The sequence below is a fragment of the Gracilinanus agilis genome, chromosome 2 (assembly GCF_016433145.1).
Source record: "Gracilinanus agilis isolate LMUSP501 chromosome 2, AgileGrace, whole genome shotgun sequence".
In the NCBI taxonomy this organism is placed as follows: Eukaryota; Metazoa; Chordata; class Mammalia; order Didelphimorphia; family Didelphidae; genus Gracilinanus; species Gracilinanus agilis.
In genome coordinates, this window is record NC_058131.1 from 625809677 (window position 1) to 625830251 (window position 20575).

At 34.5% G+C, this 20575-nt stretch overlaps 1 protein-coding gene across 1 annotated transcript in view; it reads left to right on the forward strand.

Moving 5' to 3' along the window:
• The window catches only part of TDRD1 (tudor domain containing 1), a 46959-nt gene extending 29560 nt beyond the window's left edge, over positions 1–17399 (forward strand). Inside the window, exons 16-24 of the mRNA XM_044662582.1 lie at positions 2597–2707; positions 3893–4063; positions 4817–5092; positions 13848–13964; positions 14952–15068; positions 16101–16268; positions 16773–17000; positions 17188–17225; positions 17307–17399. Of these exons, the coding sequence (XP_044518517.1) occupies positions 2597–2707; positions 3893–4063; positions 4817–5092; positions 13848–13964; positions 14952–15068; positions 16101–16268; positions 16773–17000; positions 17188–17225; positions 17307–17399 (1319 nt within the window). The remainder of the gene's footprint in view (positions 1–2596; positions 2708–3892; positions 4064–4816; positions 5093–13847; positions 13965–14951; positions 15069–16100; positions 16269–16772; positions 17001–17187; positions 17226–17306) is intronic.
• Positions 17400–20575: the final 3176 nt, after the last annotated feature.

A 20575-nucleotide genomic window follows, 5' to 3' on the forward strand; every position in this document is an offset into this window, starting at 1 on the left:
TGATATAGATGTTCCTTCCAGTTGTGCTAATAATAATCCATGTAGGTCCTCCCTTAGGTCCATTTACTCATATTTTTAACTTTATGTGAGTACCACTGTAGAATGTGGGTTGCCCATCTATTATTCTTTTCTTGATACGTAACCAGACCACCTCTTTTTCTGATCACACATCCCTACCTGTGTAGAAGTGATATGCTAAAAGAACTACAGTGTTTTGTGTGACCTGTCATTCTTTGCAGATTGTTTTGTTACTTGAGCCTCACAATAACTTTTTTCTCCATCTTACTATGAGTCGACTGAGACTTAGGGTGGGTAAGTGACTTGCCCATGGCCACATAGAGCTAATAAATATCCAAGGCAGGTTTTAAATGCAAGTATCTTCTATTTATAACCCCAGTGCTCTTTCCACTGTATTATGTTGGCATAATTTTTTAACATCTCATGAGCACCTCTACACCATAATAAACTATTGGATTTCTACTTTTGTGAGAAACACCTAAACAACTCAGTTTGTTTTCACATCACTTGTATTACTAGGCCACTGTTTTAAGTAATAAGTCTACATTTATTTTACAGAGAAAAAAAATTTTAAATATTCCCCTCAAATTTCAAAAAAGGAATCATTGGAAGAAATCAAGTACCACATAATCTTGGTTCCTGATTAATTCTTTCCTAAATGTTGATTCAGTAAGATAAACTTTGGTTTTAATCTAATTCATAGAATCTTAGAGCTAAAAGAGATTTGAAAGATCATACAGTAAAATCTTTTCATTTTACAGATAAGGAAACTGAGTCCCATGGAGCTGAAGTGGCTTGCCCAAAGTCAGAGCTAATAAGAAACAAAGCTGAGAAAAGAGTGCAGGTCCTGTGGTTCCTAAGGAATGCCACAAAACTAAGCTTGCCTGGTCCCATGTTAATGGTTTCTTGAAAGAAATTTGGGGGGTAGGGGGGTGGCAGGGACAGCTGGATGGCTCAGTGGATTCAGAGCCAGGCCTACAGATGGGAGGTCCTTGGTTCAAATGTGGCCTCAGACACTCCCTAGCTTTGTGATTGTGGGCAAGGCACTTAACCCCCATTCCACTGCCTAGCCCTTACTGCTCTTCTGCCTTGGAACCAATACACTGTATTAATTCTAAGATGGAAATTGAGGGTTTTTAAAAAAAAAAAAAGTGAGGTCTGAGTGGGATTCCTATCAGTTAAATTATCAAGGATTTCAGGGAGTCTGCATTTTAAAATAAGAAATATGTAAAAGGATGCTATCAATTCAAATCCCACATTTGTAACTGTTTGCTGGACAATTCTAGTTGGATGGAATATACTTGAACTGAACCAGATTCCCATACAAGGAGAAAAAAATGAAAATTCTTTCCAGGTGGGAGAAATATGGAGAAATAAGGGGGAAGAAAGGTGGGGAGCTAGGTTGCTTAGTGGATAGAGATCCAGGCCTGGAGATAGGAGGTCCTAGATTCAAAATACTTTCTAACTGTGTGACCCTGAGCAAGTCACTTAACCCCTATTGCCCAGCCCTTACCATTCTTCTGCCCTGATACTGATAATTAGTATCAATTATAAGAAAGATGATAAAAGCTTTTTTTTAAGAAAGAAAATTAATGAAGCAAGAAGGAGCAAGATATTATTAAGAAATTGGTCATGTGGCAAGTTAGGTGGTTAGGAATAGATAGAGTAGATAGACTGCTGGGCCTGAAGGCAGGAAGAATCATCTTTCAAACCTGACCTCAAACACTTAGTAGCTATGTGACCCAGAGCAAGGCACTTAACCCTGTTTGCTTCCATTGCCTCATGTCAAATGAGCTGGAGAAGAAAATGGCAAAATCGTATCTTTGCCCAGAAAATCCCAAATGAGGACACAAAGAGTCAGACACAACTAAATAATGATATATACGAAGGCCAAGGTACACTCCGTGGATAGCTTGCCTGGTCCATTGTTACTCTCTTTGTCAAGAGAACATAATGAAGATCCCCAGCATTTTGGGTAAACTTCCTATGGTGAAGTTATAGACAGACATGTACAGAAGTAGAATGGGTTTAGCAGGCAAGGATGGGTTGTAGTCTGCATCACTGAAAGAAAGACCTACATAATGTCTGTGTTGATGATGTTATAGATCCCTTGATAAATTAAAATGAGACCAGTTTGGATGGAATTTGAGCAGACGAGCAGTAGATGATAAGATTGACTTTGAGTACTGTGGAAGGAAAGCCTTAAATGCCATGCTAAGGGGTTAGAATTTTGTCTAATATATAAAAATTAGTATTTTGATAAATTGAAATTTTTATCAAGAGTGTAACAGTTTAAAAAATTGGAACTAAAAGCACCTTTTATCATATAAATCAGTACCCATATATGACAGACAAAAAAATTAGATCTGCAAATGTTTGATTATTTTACATTAAAGTGTATTTTTATTATTAAACACAATTTACTTAATACTGAGTTGACCTTGGAGTCTCTTCTAGTATTATGATTTCATCTTACTTTTTCCTTTCAAAATACATTTTTCCTAATTAAATAAATTTTAGCTGTGCTCACACATTAAAGTATTATTCAGGATTAAATTTTTTCATATTGTATTTTCAGCATTAAGTGGATTAAATGAAGTGAACAGGTCTCTAGCAGAATACTGCCAACAAAAAATGACCAATGATTTTAAACCTGAAATTGGAGAGCCTTGTTGTGCTTATTTTACAGGTAAGATACCCAGGATGTATACTTAACTTTGTTAGGACCTCTGTTCTTTGTACCTTTCATGTGCTTTACTAAAAGTATCCTTTCTTTTTAGACCATAAATTAAGCTTTCCATTTGACTTGAATTTTCTCTTCATTTCTTCTAAGAATCTTCAGATTATACTTCCTTTTTCAGAATACTATTTAAGAGCTTTTATTTCTGGAACCTCTGTTAATATGTATGAACTTCTGCTAAGCTAGATTTTTTTTTTACCCTATTTGTGCTATGGACCCTTTTTGTACATCTAGTGAAGTCTGTGGACCCCTTCTAAGAATTTTTTTAATGCATAAAATTAAATATGTAAGATAACAAAGGAAGCCAATTATATTTAAATAGAATTACTAAATTATTTTCATGGCTTCCAAGTTAAGATTCCCTATCTAAAACCTAACATAAACTTAAGTTTTAGTTGACCAATTTAGTTTTTTGTAGTTTAAACATGTGAAATCATCCTTTATAAATGCATTTGTAAAATGTTCCTTATGAAATTTGAACTTGGGAATGAGTTTGGCCTGCTACCATTTGACATAATTTGTTGTTTATGTCATATAAAACAGGATCTGAAATAGTAATAGAGATAAATTATTGCAAATTTGATTCTTATATTCATAATTTCTAAAACTTTAAAATCTTAACTAGAGTTTAACATTTATTTACTAGGTAGGTTGTCTATATAACCTTCATCTTAAATGTAAAAACTCTAAAGTATTGAGTATAAAATGCCTTCCCAGAACAGCTAAGATGATCCCCTAATAGAGCAGATCAGCTCGCGTTTTATTGAGAGCTATTTCACCCCCCCGATAGCATGGAAATGCCCAAGTCCCATGGTACCTTCAATGCTGTACCCTATTGTGGGGTCCCTTCATTCATCTGGATTTGGTTTTTGTGTCCTTTTGAGGTATCTTGTATGGGTCGATCAGGAGAGTTAAGCGCCCTGCTTCTACTCTGCAACCATCTTAATCCAGAAGTCCCTTCCCTAATAGAGTAGAGCAAATGGTGGGGTACAGTAGACATGAAAGAAGGGAAATAAGCTTACTGTTTACTTAACTCAAAAAGTTAGATATACTACTCTCAGTATGTGTAGCATGATGAAGTAAGAAAAAACAGTATTTCATCATAAGTACTTAAATTCTTTATGTAAAATCTAGATGATGGTAATTGGTATCGTGCTTTAGTAAAGGAGATATTACCAAATGAAACTGTTAAAGTTCACTTTGTGGATTATGGAAACATTGAAGAAGTTACTGCTGATAAACTTAGAAGGATGTCGTCCAAGTTCTTAAAACTTCCATTTCAAGGAATCCGATGCTGGCTAGTAGGTATGTTGGAGAATATAAAATTATTTTTTAGTAATGGTGTATGTATATGTGTGTGTTTGTATACACACACATATATATGTAGTAAATATATGTAAATAGTAAAAATACTTAAAATATATGATTATTGAACAATATTAAATGTAGAGGTATTACATTTTTAAATTGGGGGGTGGGGTGGCACAAGTACTTCTTTTATACTGGAAGATACTACTGCCTATCATGAAATCTTGAAAAATACTTGTTTTAAACACTGGCTTAAATAGTCATACCATTCTAAGAAAAGTAATTTTGGATAAATTTAGTAATTTAAAATTATTTGGGGAGAAGATCAAATATGTTCAACTTAACTATAAAATTAAGAAATTACCTTTTGACAGTTGTGACTTTTAAAGCTTTTTGAAATCTTACTTGTGAGCCACAATAATTTAGTAACATTGATATAGTATTTGAAGGAATATTGTTAGATTCTGAAATGAATTTGTAATTCCTTTCACTGGAAATTATTAGGTTAGGTGTATAATCCTAGAGCACCATTTCATTTTCTAGTTTTGCAAATTTGTTGTCATTATTTTAAGAGTAGAAATTGCAAGTGTTGTAGGCTTTATGCTTAGAGATAAAAGGCACAATTGGTTGAAAATTGTTAGCAAACATGAGCAAGAAGGATCAAAGATCATAAGTAGGACATGAAATGCACTAATGGATGATAAAAGAAAATTTCTCCTGGAAATTCTAAATATAATTATTGTTCTCCAGATATAAAACCTAGAAACAAGCATTGGAGTAAAGAAGCCACAGCAAGATTTCAGATGTGTGTTGCAGGGATAAAACTTCAGGCTAAGGTTGTGGATCTCACAGATAATGGTGCTGGAGTTGAACTCACTGACCTTTCTACTTCTTATCCAAAAATTATAAGTGATATACTTATTGGTGAACATTTGGTTTTAAAAGATGAACCACCATGTAAAGATACACAAAATAACAAATCTGTTAGTAAAATTGACTTGCCATTTGATCCTGATGTTCTTCAAGGTAAGACTGCATTTAAAAAATGTATAATAATAAAACATTTCCTTATAGATTTTAGGATTTCCTTTTTGAGTGACTCCTAATTTTCTGATAGCAATTTAATTCAGTAAGCATCTGTTGAATATATACCATATATATATATACACATATACACACACACACACAAAAAGCATTTTGCTCATGAAGTTTAGAATCTTGTATATGACTTTTCAGAAAAAGAATTTTGTATTAGATCCAAGCCTCAATGATTTTGTCAGTATCTGTTAATTGTTGAAATGCTATAAGAAGCCACTGTGTTGAAAACTAATATTATATACATTTTCTAATGTAATTTTCCCTACAGGCATGATAATAGCTAACATTTACTTTTATAGCATTTTAAAATTCAAAATACATTCTTTTTTGACCCTTTACAACCATACTATAAGGTAGGTATGTAGGTTAGGGATAGGGACTGGACCTGAGATTTCATTGATATAAACTCCCTAGTAAGGAAATTTCCTCTACTTTTGCAGGTTAGCATTTTCTAGAACACTGAGAGATTAAGTGACTTTCCTTGGGTCACACAGCCAATATGTGAGTCAGAATCGGGATTAGAACTCAGGTCTTCCTGACTTCAAGGCTAAACTCTGTATCCACTGTGTTACAATGATTCTTTGAGATGGGTACTTCAAATATTATCTCCATTTTATGGATGAGAAGACATAGGTTCCAAAAGGCTAAATGATTTGGCCATGATCATATAGCTCATGTATCAGACACAGAATTTTAATCTAATTCCTCCCAACTCCAGGTCAGCACTTTTCTAAACCATGCTATTTCTTGTTTCATACTATATTATGCAGTAGATCTGTTGCTAAAAAGTTTGTATGGAATAAAATTTTTCAATCAAATTTTATTTTAAATATATGAGGAGAGTTTGATATTTTAAGGAATTACATTATAATATATGTTATTTGTAGAGCACCCAGATAGGTTTTGTGAAGTCTTGTTTTTCATATATTGAATTGGCTATGTCAGTTATATCTGCTTTAAGTATGGCCAATCTGTTTTATAGTGCGAATTTACAGGTATGTAATTATTTCCTCCTCTGCCATTTGCTTCTGTTTATAATGTTGGCCATAATCTAGAAGATGGCTGTTCTCTATGTTACTCATTTATTCCCTAAGGATATATATTCCTGGTTTCCTTCAGAGCTCATCAAAAGGCCCTTCATGACCCCCTGATGGTTGTATAGGATGTGTTAAGGAAGGACTAGCACCTCTGGTGTGAGGGCATGCTGAGGGCTTTTCAGAGCTGCTCATCCACCTTTGGTGTCCACTTTTCACCTAACTCACCTGCATCTCCAAGAAACTGTAGCATGAATAGTGGCCACAATTCAGTAAAACTGTCTCGGCAGACAGGGGTAACCCATAGGCCTAAATCTTGTTGATGAGTTAGGAGGCTGTCTACCACAAGCTTATGAAGATTCTCCCCAGGAGAATGACCAGATGAGGATAGTTTGTTCCAAAGGAAAGGAGGTACTATGATTGAGCTTCATCCACTGCATCCCCAGCCACCTCCAATCATCTGGACTCTTGTCTTGCCTCTGGATTTCAAAGACTCTGGGAGAGAGAGAGGCTGATGGTTTTGTGCAGCTCTGTCTCATCTAAATCCAATTCACTTGCAAGTCATGACATCACCGTGTGATGTCACTAATCCCAAGGAAAAAGGGACAAATAACATTGACTTTCCCTTCTTCCTACCATCTTGTGTATATTATGCTTACATATGATTTCCTTTGACAGAATATAAATTCTTTGAGGGCAGATATTCTATCAAGTCAGATTTTAAGGACCAGGTGCTCTGTTAAGTGCTGAGGATACAAAGAAAGGCAAAACAAAACAAAAAAAAGTCTGCTCTCAGGGAGTCTAATGGGAAGAAACTGTGTAAGTGACTATGCACAAACAAAATATTTTCAGGGTAAATTGGATATAACTCCAGAGGGAAGGCACTATCATGAAGGAACATCTAGAAAGGTTTCTTTCAGAAGGTGGGAATTTAGTTAAAATGTGAAGGAAGCCAGGAGGACAGAAAGAATTCTAGGCATAGGTGGCAGTTATTGAATCTGTAGAGTGTGGAAATGCAATGTCTTGTGTGAGGAACACTGAGGAATATTAAGGCTAGTGCCACTAGATCACAAAGTATATGGAGGGAGTGGGGAGCAAGGTGTAAGAAGACTATAAAGTTAGAAAGGGGCCAAGTTATGAAGGGCTTTCCAAACCAAACTGAGAACTTTATATTAGATATGGGAAGAGAGCCAGGAGGAGTCTATTGAATAATAGAATGATGTGGACAGACCTGTGCTTTAGGTAGATAAGTCTAAAAGCTGAGCAGAGGATGGCCTGCAGTGAAGAGACAGTTGAGTCAGGAAGACTACTCGGAAGACTATTGAAATAGTTCATGTGTGAGAGGTTGAAGACCTATACTGTGGTGTACCTACATCAGATTGATGTTACAGAGATTAAAACATCAAGACTCAGTAACTGGATATTTAAGAGGAAAAAGAGGGATGAGTCATAGGTGACGCTAGACTGCAAGCCTGGATGATTAAGAGGATTGTGATCTCCTTGATAGTTGTAGCAAAGTTGAGAAGGGACAGTTTTGGGGAAAAGATACTAAAATATCTGAGAAACATCCATTTCAAGATGTCCAATAGGAAGCTGAAGATGTGATACTGAGAGGTCAAGAGAAATTAGAACTGGATAAATCTATATTTAATTTTTGTCTTCATATGCATAATGCTTCATACATAGTAGCCCTTGCCTCCCTACCGCTTCTTTCTCTTATGAAAGACTGTCGGCCTTTTCTTCTTTCTCCCTCTAAATTCCAATGTTTCCCTATCTACTGGCTCCTTTCACACTTCCAATAGTACTGGGTCTCCCTGTTCCTTAAGAAACTCTCATTTAGGGGGCAGCTGGGTATCTCAGTGGATTGAGAGCCAGGCCTAGAGACTGGAAGTCCTAGGTTCAAATCTGGCCTCACATACTTCCTAGCTGTGTGACCCTGGGCAAGTCACTTGACCCCCATTGCCTAGCCCTTATCGCTCTTCTGCCTTGATTCCAAGATGGAAGGTTGGGATTTAAAAAAAAAACTCATTTAACTTAATCCTGTCAAATTAAAGTACTATATATCTCCCATTTGCTGCAAAACTAGAAAATTGTCTTAACTTTGACTTCCTCTGTTCACTTGATAAATTTTTTATTCTGAATTTAAATGTGAAAAAATGAACATTCATATTCATAGCAAAGCACAAAAAAAGAGTTGCATATAAAACTATGGGTCTCCATTTTATACTGCTTTTTTTTTTAATGTAACAAATTCAAACCATTACTTTCAAAATTGCCCTGTCTGTATTAATTTTCTTCTGAACTTCATTCCATTCTTCTCTATGCATTTTTAAAATGTTTATGGTCCTTTTTTCTCATTATTTATGCTAACCATGTCCCCTATTAAAAACAGAAAAATGCGGGGGCAACTGGGTAGCTCAGTGGATTGAGAGCCAGGCCTAGAGACAGGAGGTCCTAGGTTCAAATTCGGCCTCAGACACTTCCCGGCCGTGTGAACCTGGGCAAGTCACTTGACCCCCATTGCCTACCCTTACCAATCTTCCACCTATAAGTCAATACACAGAAGTTAAGGGTTTAAAAAAAACAGAAAAATGCATATTAATGCATATTATGGCCATGTCTGTGTGTGTGTGTGTGTGTGTGTGTGTGTGTGTGTGTGTACACACTTCTGCACCAAATGTCCTATTACCTCTGTCAGGTGGTACACAAGATTTCTTTTTGTTTGTTTTTTGGGTTTTTTGTGCAGTTTTTATGTTTTTATAAATTGGTCTCCTGTTTTTCTCACTTCAGTCTGCATCAGTTCTTCCAAGTCACCACAATAATATTCCCATACATTTATATACCACCATTGATTTAGCTATTCCATTCCCCAATTGATAGGCATCCTCTTTAATTTCCATTTCTTGGTAGCCATGTCAAAATATTGACACATATTAAACTTGATGTTAGCTGAAATCCCCAAATCTTTTTCTGGATGAACTGTAAGGGGGGAAAAGGGGTTTTATGGGTTCAGTATATTAAAAGGTGGTCGCCAGGGGAAATTTCCCCAATTAAGAAATAATCTCAAGTCAAAATTGACTTTTATGGTGATTTATTTAGAATTAGGAAGGTTGAAGGTAGGGAAATTGAGAGAGAGAAACTTTGGCCCAGACTAGAGGCCTGGACCAAGTAAGAATTTAGAGGCCTAGGAGTTGGGGCACAGAGGTTAATTAAACAAGGCTTCTAGCCACAAGGCCTTTTACAATTAGAGAGGCAAGAGAGGCCTCCTTGAGGGTATAGACACCAGAAATGCCAAGGGAAGAGAAAGAGAATCAGCCTAACTTATCCACGTGGAACAGTCTGGGTCATGAACCAGCAAAACTTCCTCAGGTCTCCTTCACCACACCAGTCGCAGCCTCACTCCCTCCTCTTTGGAAGGGGTCACATACATGTCACTTCCAGTGCCTTCCCCTAGCCTGCATGACCAATCACAATAGATGCTTTCTCATAGAAAGCGTTGATCCTGCTTGGTTACTCACTCTAGCACATGCGGGTTAGGACCTCCCAGAATTGGAAGGTGCTCTCGCCTTTGGTGATTAAATCTAAAGATGGGCAGTGTAGAGGTAATCCAATTATCACAGAACCGCTCTCAAGCCAAACTTCCCCTAATTTCTAATCTGTGTATGTGTGTGTGCATGTATACATGCATATATGTATGCATATAAAACATTGTATACAGGAACAGGTCATAATTTCTTTTATGATTCTCTTTTGTCTTGAGATGTTTGTGATGGTTAATAATTGTTGAATTCACACACAAATTTTTTTTAAGTCCTAGTTATTTGTAGCCACTGCACAAGTCATTATTGCCTGGCATATAGACAATTAATAAATGCATGATCTCATCTCAAATGTAGTAATTCCACCAAGATCAGCATCTTGTTTTAAAATCATCTCATTAATAGCATCTGGGCAGTTATAAACACTGTCTCCACTAAGGGAAAAAGAATGATCACTATTACTTTTTAGATCTACACTATAACTAGATATTGTATATCTGAGCATTTTTGTTTTCCATATAAGTAGAATTGTGGAAATCCCACAGATAGCTTGTCCTAGTGAGGGTGAGACATAGCTGCCTATGATCCCTAAGACCCACCTGTTCATATACTCCAGAGCAGAGATATCAAACTGAAGCAAATTAAAATATAATTTGGAAATGTTTATTAAAATAAGTAGAAATAGAATACAATATAGGAAATGTTAATTTTTCATTTTCTAAGTTAATATATGGCCCATATTGATCCATTTCTCTTTGCATTTGACAACACTGCTCCAAAGGACATATCTTCTGGATCTAATGGAAAACACAAACATTTAAACAGATCAGTTGTATAATCTAACTATGTTATTTCTGCCCTCTTATCATTTTCTTCTGAGGTATTCTATCTACTTGCTTCTTCTCAGACTATATACATTGAAATTCCCAGGCATTCCAGTTGCTTAGGACTGGGTGGCATTGCCTGTGGTTGTTCCTTTTTTTAGAATACTTGTTCTTCTTACATTTATCTTCTTCACGGGCCTTATAAGGTTATGAAGCTAAACACATACCTATAAAAAAGAGGCTTCTTAAATGTATATATGTATCTTACTCTCACTTTCTCCTTCTCTTCCTCTATCTCTGTAATACTTGCTCTCTCACTATCTACAAAACACTGCTAGGTGCTAGAAATAGAGAAAAGTGAAACAGCTCCTGTCCTCATGGAGCTTATAGTCTAATATGACAACATACATATATGCAAAAAAATATACAAGGTAAAATGGAAAGTGGGTGAGAGGCATGAGCAATTAGAGAGGATACAAGCAGACTTTAGTTATAGTAGAGACAATCCATCATCTTGACAGTATTCAAAACTTTTTCAGCATGATAGAATCTGTCAGGTTGTGTTCTGCCAATGCAGCCTTTGAGAACCTAGAATTACCTGCTGGCCAAAACAAGGCATTGAAGTTAAAAATTAAATTTCCTAAATTCTATTTTTAAAAATCTAAAGTATTTTAAACTAAATTAAAATTTTCAGTGTGTAAATGTCCATAAGCTTGAAGTTACCATATGCAATCTTATTTTTCATGTTGTGGTTAGTATGTGTTTGTTAATGTTAACAAATATGGTAAATTTCTATTCATATGGAAAACCAAAAATGCTCAGATAACTACTTTTTTAAACACTACCACATAGTGGTAATTAATATTTATAATGATGACACCAGCCTTCAGAATCATGAAACAAAAACTTGATGAATCTCATGGAACTTGAATGATGAATTTTTTAAATGTTTATTAGACTTTACCAATCCCCCAAGATATCATCAAATATCTCCTTCCTTTTTCAGCTAATCTTGAAGAAGCCATCTGCTACAAGTACTAAGTTCCCTCAACCCTTCTCTCATTCACTTCTTTTTTGTTTTTAAACCCTTAACTTTTGTGTATGGCTCCTAGGTGGAAGAGTGGTAAGGGTGGGCAATGGGGGTCAACTGACTTGCCTAGGGTCACACAGCTGGGAAGTGTCTGAGGCCGGTTTTGAACCTAGGACCTCCCAACTCTAGGCCTGACTCTCAATCCACTGAGCTACCCAGCTGCCCCTCTCATTCACTTCTAGATTGTATACCATATGGTTTCTGAACTCGCCATTCATCTGAAACAACTTCCTCCAGAGTTACCAATGAACTCTTCTTAATTATCAAATTTTATGAAAGCCTTTTCTAAATCTCATCCTTCTTCATGGCATTTGATATTGTTGACTATTTCTCTTTACTGGGATTGATCTTGGTTCTACTCCTATGCCTTTCTGACCACTTAAGCCTTTTTCTCTTTATATATTCTCATTTGATTATTTCATCAGCTCCCATGACTTCAGTCAGCACCCCACATCTATATCTCCAATCCTTCAATCAGTCAGCAAGCATTAAGCACCTATTATATGCCAGGCATTGTACTAAGCACTGAGTACACAAAGTAGTATGGGGGAAAAAACCCCACCAGCCCCTTGTTCTCAAGAAATTCACAGTTTAATGGAGAAGACAGCATGCAAACAAACCATAAAATAGGATATATTATGTAAAAGATAATTGAGAGACTCTCAGAAGAAAGGCACTAAGATTAAGGATACAAAATGCAGAAGTTAAGAGAAAAATTAGGAGAGTTGCAAGCTTGAGGGACAGCCAGTGAAAATGCCTAGAGTTGAGAGAGGAACTGAGTATCATAAAAGAAAAGCAAAGAGTCAATATTATAGGATTATAGAATACTGGAGGGGTGGGAGTAACATGTAAGAAGATTATAAGGTGGGGAGGTCAGGTTATGGTGTGCTTTAAAAACCAGTTAGAGGGGGCAACTGGGTGGCTCAGTGGATTGAGAGCCAGCCCTGGAGACAGGAGGTCCTAGGTTCAAATCTAGCCTCAGACACTTCCTAGCTGTATGACCCTGGGCAAGTCACTTAAACCCCATTGCCTAGCCCTGTAACAATAAAATTAATATATAAGGATATATATGTACATATATATATATATATATATATAAGATATTAGGGTTTTAAAATTTAAAAAAACAGAGAATTTTATATTTAATCCCAGGGGCAATAGGTAGCCACTGAATTTATTGAATGGGGGGAAAGGAAATGGGGTCATATGTGTTATAGGAACATCAATTTGACCGCTGAGTGGAAGATCGCCTGGAGTGGGGAGAGACTTGAGGCAGGGTGACCAACCCCAAAACTTACAATATTCCCAGTATGAGGTGATAAGAGTATTCATGAGACTGGTGGAAATGTCAGAGTTCAAAAGAAGATATATGTGAAACTTGTTACAGAGCTAGAAACAACAGGAATAGGCAACTAATTGGATATAGTAGATAAGAAAGTGAAGAGTTGAGGATGGCACATAGGTTGCAAGGTGATCACAAGGATAGAGGTACTCTTGAAAGTGATAGGAAAGTTAGCCTTTGCACTGGCTAATTCTCAGTCCTAAACTCTCTTTCCTCACCTCCACTAGAATCCCTGAGACTTTCTTCAAGATTCAGCTAAATGCCACTTTTCTGCAGAAAGTCTTTCAGGGTCCTTCTATCTGCTGTTTCTTTCCTGTATGTTACTTATTACTTATTCTGTTTATATCTTACATATATATTTTTCTTTATTCAGTTTTTTTCCATTTTGAATTCTTTCCCTCTTTTCTTTCCCTCCCCCACCTGTTTAGAAGGCAAGAAAAACAAAATCTATTACAAAGGGTATATAGTCAGGCAAAACAAATTACAGCTTTAGCCATATCCTTCCATTCCCCATTCCCCACCAAAGAGACAGAGACAGAGACAGAGAGAGAGAGAGAGAGAGAGAGCGAGAGAGCGAGAGCGAGAGCGCGCAAAGAAAATAGGCTTCAGTCTTTAGAGTTTGTTAGCTCTCTATCAAGAAGCAGATAGTGGCACACATGTAGCTTTTAATGTACGTGTTGTCTCCCTCATTAGAACATAAAATTTCTTAAGAATAGACTTTTGTTTTTTCCTTTATATTCCCAGTACTTACCAAAGTGCTTGTCATGAAGCACTTAATTGCATGTTGATGAATTGCATTCTTATTCCCATTCTGTATAGATTTAATGCAAGAGCTACATTTTATATCCTATTAGCTACCTCTTCTGAGCAGTGGAAGACAATAGAGTTTCCAGTTGATGAAATTGTACCAGCTTGTATACTAGAAATAATAAGTCCAAGCTTGTTTTATGCCTTACCAATTGAGAGCAGAGGTAAGAAACTAAATTTTCATGCCCAGTATTTATGAAGTTTGCTTAAAATAATATGTATGTGTATATATAAATATATGGTATACACATATGCATACACATATAGTGAATTGTGAGTTATTTTGTATTCTTTACTTATAACATTGTTGTGCCCTGATTTTAGGAGAGAAATTTGCTTAGGATTTGCCTATCAGTAACATAATTTATAAAATACAAGAGAAAACAAAATACAAGAGAAAACAAAATCTTCGGGTTATAGCTAGATCAGCACATCAACCTAGTTTCTGTGTAGTATATGATATTATACAGTAATAAGTTCAGGAAGCCCAGTTCATCAAAGAATTTTTAAATCATTCAGTGTGCTAAGAAAGAAAAATGCATGTCTCAAAAATATTTTAACAAAGAGTTGACATGAAAAAGATTTGCTGATTACTCAAAAGTCATTTGCCTAAGAATTCTGATTAAAGTTTTATTGTATATGTTTCAAACCAGTATTTTCTCAGTTTTGAAATTTTTATTTCTACTCATACCTTTCTACTTTTTACATGGAAATTTGTATTCCTATACAAGATTACATTATTGAGAGCAGTTAAATAAATCTAAGTTGGATAGAGTCATGAATTTTAGGCCTCAAATAAGGTCTTATTTTTAATAAAAATTTAAGTCCAGAAGCATGATGAAAGCTATGATCTGCTTTGTACCTGACTTCATCATCCTATCCAATATCAAAGTTAATCATGAATTGAGAACTGTACCAAAAAAATTTAGGGATCAAGCATTATGACAGCTCTGTAGGTAACAGAATACAAAATAAGAATGGATATCTTTTTAAAAAATCTACAAAGGACAACATAACACACAAAAATGTTCATATTCTTGTCTAAATACACTTGAAATGATGTATTAATTTGCTCTTCCTATTTATCTTGAGTTAAATGTAGGGTATACAAGTTAAAACTTCTCACAGAATAACTTTTTATATGTTTTAAGCAGACCAAGAAAAATTAAATTTGATGACAGTTAAATTAACAGAACATTGCAACACGCAAAAAAATAGAGTACTCTTTAAACCAAGAATTGGAGATGTGTGCTGTGCCAGATTCACAAGTAAGGATCTTTCCATTAAAGGAGTAGCTCTTTATATGTTTCTTTTTATGTGTAACTGGAGATTTTAAATATTTTAAATGCTAAGCTCCTAAGGGGCTCTCTGTCTATTCACGTATAGATAAGTCATTTAGAATAGTGTTTAACAAGGCCAAGGGTTTGTTCCCAATGTGTGGAAAAATGTATTTGTCTGTTTTGTGACTAGCTGTTGCAGAGAACTGTCACAATTGGAATTTGGGCAAGAATATAAGTTGATTTGTACAAACCCATCAACACTTCTAGAAAAACAATTTGTCCATACCCTACTTATGATAGGTGAGAAATGTCATGTTTGTGTGTGAAAGTATTATGTGCTTGTAAATAATAACAGTTGTTCTATGTCATAAAGTATGTAATGGAAAGTAGTTGATTTCATTTAAAAAAAATTAAAATTAAAAGGGTACAGATAATGTTAACCTTTTTCCAAATAGTCATATTTACATGAGCAAATGTGTTGATGTCTCAGACGTTGTAGATTTACCTCAAAAATATGACAACCAAAATAGAATGCTTGATTTTTTTATAAACAGATTAGTGCATTCCAAGCTACTTCAAGTTATAGCTTGTTGACTATATTTTGTTATTGTATAAAATGCTGATTACTAAAAAGAAAACAAAAAACTAGTTGTTTGATAATAATAGAAAACAATTTTAAACAAAATGAAAGACTAATCTTTAAACTTCTGTACTATATGTATTTGAAGGGAAGCATAGAAATCAACTAAGCTCTCAAACTTTAGGACAGGCAAATGGTCTTGTATGTTTATTGATTCAACTTCCCATTGTGTGCCATGGTAGGCTATAAACTTGGTAATATAACAGATTGAAACAGTTTTAGTAATGACAAGTCAAAAGTAAGGAAATATGTAGAATCTCTCCTTTTCTTTTATATATGTGCATTGACAATTTTTGAGTGATTTAAAATTATTTTACTGGCTAACTTTCGAGGGATGAGAACATCAAATGTAATTTCTTATTTGAGGTCTCATCTTCTAGGTGATAATTATTGGTACCGGGCTATCATTCTGAAGGTCTCGGAATCTGAGGTGAAAGTACTCTATGCTGACTATGGAAACATTGAAACTTTGCCTTTTTCTCGGATTCAGCCAATCACTACCAGCTACTTGGAACTTCCTTTTCAAATAATTAGGTGCTCATTTGAAGGTAAACTTTTAATGGTTATTTTCCAAATGTGAATTTTTTGTAACTTTGCCTCATCTTATTGACACATTTTCCTACAATGAACTGAACTTTTCTAACCTTACAACCTTCTAAGTATTAAGGCTATAGTATATACCTGCCTCAATTTAATAATTTGCTTGGAGTTTTTGGTGAACATTTGAATGAGACTAAAAAGGTTTTTTTTTAATATTTGTAATAAAGGCCATTTAAAAAACTATCCTAGCCATAAATCCAGCTAGATGAGATTAGACTACTTAGAATGTTTATGTGCTTGAGGGGAGCCAGATTTATTAATAAAATTATCTTCCCTAGGAAAACAGTACTTGGGGGCCACCTAAAATATGTAAATTTATTTTGACCTTCATCAGTGGATTCAGAAGATTGCCAAATATCATCACTTTTACAATTAAGATTATGCGCAAAATAAGAGAATGTGGGAATGCTATCATTTTTGTCAACTAATTATTGTAACTAATTTTTTTCCAGGAATAATGGAATTGGATGGAGATTGGTCTCCATTAGTAATAGAGCTGTTAAAAAAACTCATGTTGAATCAGAATGTCATGGTTTCAATAAAAGGAATCATTAAGAATGTCCATGCAGTGTCTGTTCAGAAACGTTCTGAAAATGGTACTATTAACATAGCTGATAAACTAGTGATGGAAGGTCTGGCAAAGCATATCACAACTAAAAATCAAAGTGTTTTGAATAAAGGTAATCTTCTCAAACTTAAAATTACACTTTTAGAATCATTAGTAAAATTCAGTTGAACACTTCTCACCTTTTTTCTTTTAATGTAGAAATAGTTGAAGTAGATGTGTTTGTGTTTAGAGTATTTAATTTTTATCATTATAGCACATTTTACTGACTTGCTAATAGTTTTTTTTCTGTTTCCTTATAGGACAGACTGATTGTTGCTGCATAGAGTTAAGGAAACAAGTAAGTTGCCTCATTAAAGTGAAAAAGAATTTCTTAAATTTTTAGTAATAGTGAATATAATTTTGTTTTTTATACCCATAGGTGGAAAAACATGAACAGATACTACTTTTCCTCTTAAATAACCCAACAAATCAAGATAAATTTACTGAAATGAAAAAGTTGCTAAAAAGTTAAGTATGTTAAATGACATGTGATTCATTTTTTTTGTACTTGCTAAGAAAAATCATAGTGAAGTATGTTATTGTTTGAATATGTCTTCCTGAATAACATCTTGAAATAACTCTATTCCAAATCTAATTACTTAAAATATGTTTTCAGGTTGTCTTAGTTTTTATACAGTTTACTACTGCTGATGAAAATCCTATGTAAGAGAAGTTGGGGTTGTAGTAAAATTTACTTATTATAATAACTTCATTTAAAAAATATTTAGTTTTTGAAATATAACCTTTAATTTTAGTTGAGTCATGGACCTATACATGCAGATTTTGAAGTGAAATCTCATACTTTATTTTACTTTTATAAAGAAAGTTTTGTGTATATACATTTATAGATACACATACTTTTTATAGTGGTAATCAGAAAACACTGAGGTATTGATGTATTTCATATCAAAACAAATCTTTATTTGTGGCTTTGATGACTCAGGTTTAATAAATCCATAAACCTAGGCACTCAAGAAATGTTAGTTGAATTTTTAGACAGTGGTGGGAATTTCCCATCAGCTTGCTTTGCTCAGTTTCTTTGTTTGGTTTTTATTTTCAAAAACTATCCAAATTCTAAACCAATATAATATAGGTTGTCAATGGAAGATAAATAGGAATTTTTGTTTTATTTTTTACTTAAAATCATAAGATCACAGGTTAAATTGTTTTAGTTTTTAAAAATTATATTGATTTCTGTAGAGTTGTAAAAAATCTATCCTTTGTTTTAGATATTTGTAATTCAAATACATATTAAAAATCAAAGCTAGCTTCATGAACACTATGTTGATTGATACAAACATGTATGGTATGAACATAATTGTTCTGCCACTAAATCACAGTAAAACTTTAAGCATGTCATTTAACTTTGCTGTGCCTCAGTTTTCTCATCTGTAAAATGTGCCTATCTCACAGGGGTGTTGTGAGGATGATTTATAAAACAATCTATTTAGATGAAAAATGATGTGTATTTTCAGTTATTAATCCCCAAAGGTAGCCTTTTGACCGGACTGGTAGATGAACAAGAAATCTGTGTAACGGAACACTTTTCTTCAGTACGTCAGAAGAGCTGTGATTTCATCGGTGTGGGTACACACCCATTACCAGCGAACTCCTTCATGTTTAGTAGATGGTTTCATGAGTTGCTGTAGCCAAAAAGGCTCATCACCTGATGACTGGTCTTCTGATGATGAGCCTTCCCAAACTTAGCTAGGTTGGTCCTCATGATGTATCACATGGCCTGAACTAGAAACCTTTCCAACTTGGTTGTAGGACCTGGCAGAGCTTGTCCTCTGCTGACTTAACTTTCAAGAATCCAGAGTCACTTCTTTGTCAAAGTACCCCTCCCTATTGAGTGAATGCATCTAGGATTTCATCTGTATTCAAGATACAATATTAGAATAACTTTTTTAGAAGAGATGAATGTCAGCGTCAAGGTCCTTGTTATGAAAAATGTTGACTTGATTGCTCAAATATCCCTTCTCCTTTCTATACAATTCTTTATTTTTTTCAGCTATCCAAAGCATACTTTCAGTGGATATGGCTGATAGGTTTAAAATATATTGAGAATGTTTTCTAACCATTGGAGAAATTTTTGAATTTGTGTCATGGTGTATTGTGTCATTTTGGGGTAGAGGATTTCACTAATAATGTATACTTGAATTGAGAATAACTTTTATAAATATTTCATTTTTGTTTCAACCTTTTCAGTAAAATAATTGACCAAAACAAGAGAGTGCTGTGGTGATTAGGACACAAGTGGTACTGCAACCTGGCTGTCATCTCTTACAACTGGTGGAACTATTACTGTGAATACATATACCAATATAAAATGTATTTTCTTTTGTTTAATCATGTGGAAAGGTGGAAACTTCTATTGTACATCAAATATAAAGCCATAGTGATGGTATAATGGAATTATTTTCTAACTGCATGGAAGATCTGTCAAATTATATAAGCTGCTTCACTTAAACAAAACTGATTTCTGTTCAGGTATGCTTAGTTTATTTTATGCTCAAAATATGGAGGAAAAATGAATAATTTGAGAACCATAATAAGTGAGCCTATTGTATAATGCATACATAAGGGCTGCTGATTTTCTGTTTTATCAGAAATGTAGTCATTATAAGAAAAACACTTTAAGATGGGAAATAGAAATGGCTAGCAATAGGATATAGTGGAATTAAGCAGTAGAGAGCCTAGACTCATTTAGGAGAGAAAATAAGGAATCTTTGTATTCTGAATTTTTCTTTCCTTTCCCTCTACTTTTCTGTACTGGGCTCCCTTCATACAGCTTACTCCAGCCACCCTCCTTTTTTTTTTCCCCTATTGGTAAAATGCTAACTTATGTTTTTTTTCTTCCTAGAACATTGGCTTATATATCGTTTACTTCCCCTGACCCCATTATCACGCCCCTAGTTCTCCCCATCTCTTTCAATCCAGTTCCAACTCTAAATTGACCTGTTTTTTTCAATGGCATTGTCATATAGCATCTTTACCATCATTTTCTCTTTTTCAAACCTATAGCCATTCCATTAATGGTAATGATGTAGAATTTGATTCCAAATAGCATTTACTAAGTTTTGAAACAGAAAAGCAGTTGTCCTGATAAGGGTACAAATTTCTTCAAAATAGCCCAGTGTAGAGGATTTAAAAAGTTTCCATGAAAACAAAGATGTGTTAAAGATGTCCTAAATTCATATCCTGCCAATGCAACACAGTTTTGAGAATAGTACTTTGAATTTTCTCCTTATACTCCATTACAATTTTGGAAAAGTCAAGTCATGAATTCATATTAAAATCTTTTCAGATTTGGATCTCACACAGACTTTCCTCCCCTTTATTATCATTACTCTTCAATTTTTATTATACATTGAATATTATAATTTTTTTCAAGCAAACATTATTTTTCTCTTTTTTTACCAGATATTAAAATTCTGCCATTTTGTAGTTGGCCTTATCTCTCTTCTCCAAACAGACTATCCGACTTATTACCATGGGCCAATATTTTCATTTCCTTTTCTTATTTAAAAATAGCTTGAAAATAGGGTTTTTATTCTGTTGTGTTTACTATTCATACAGATTCCAGCTAAAAATATTTCCTGAAGCATCAGTGAGATATGAAAGCAGTTGAAAACACAGAATCTTAAA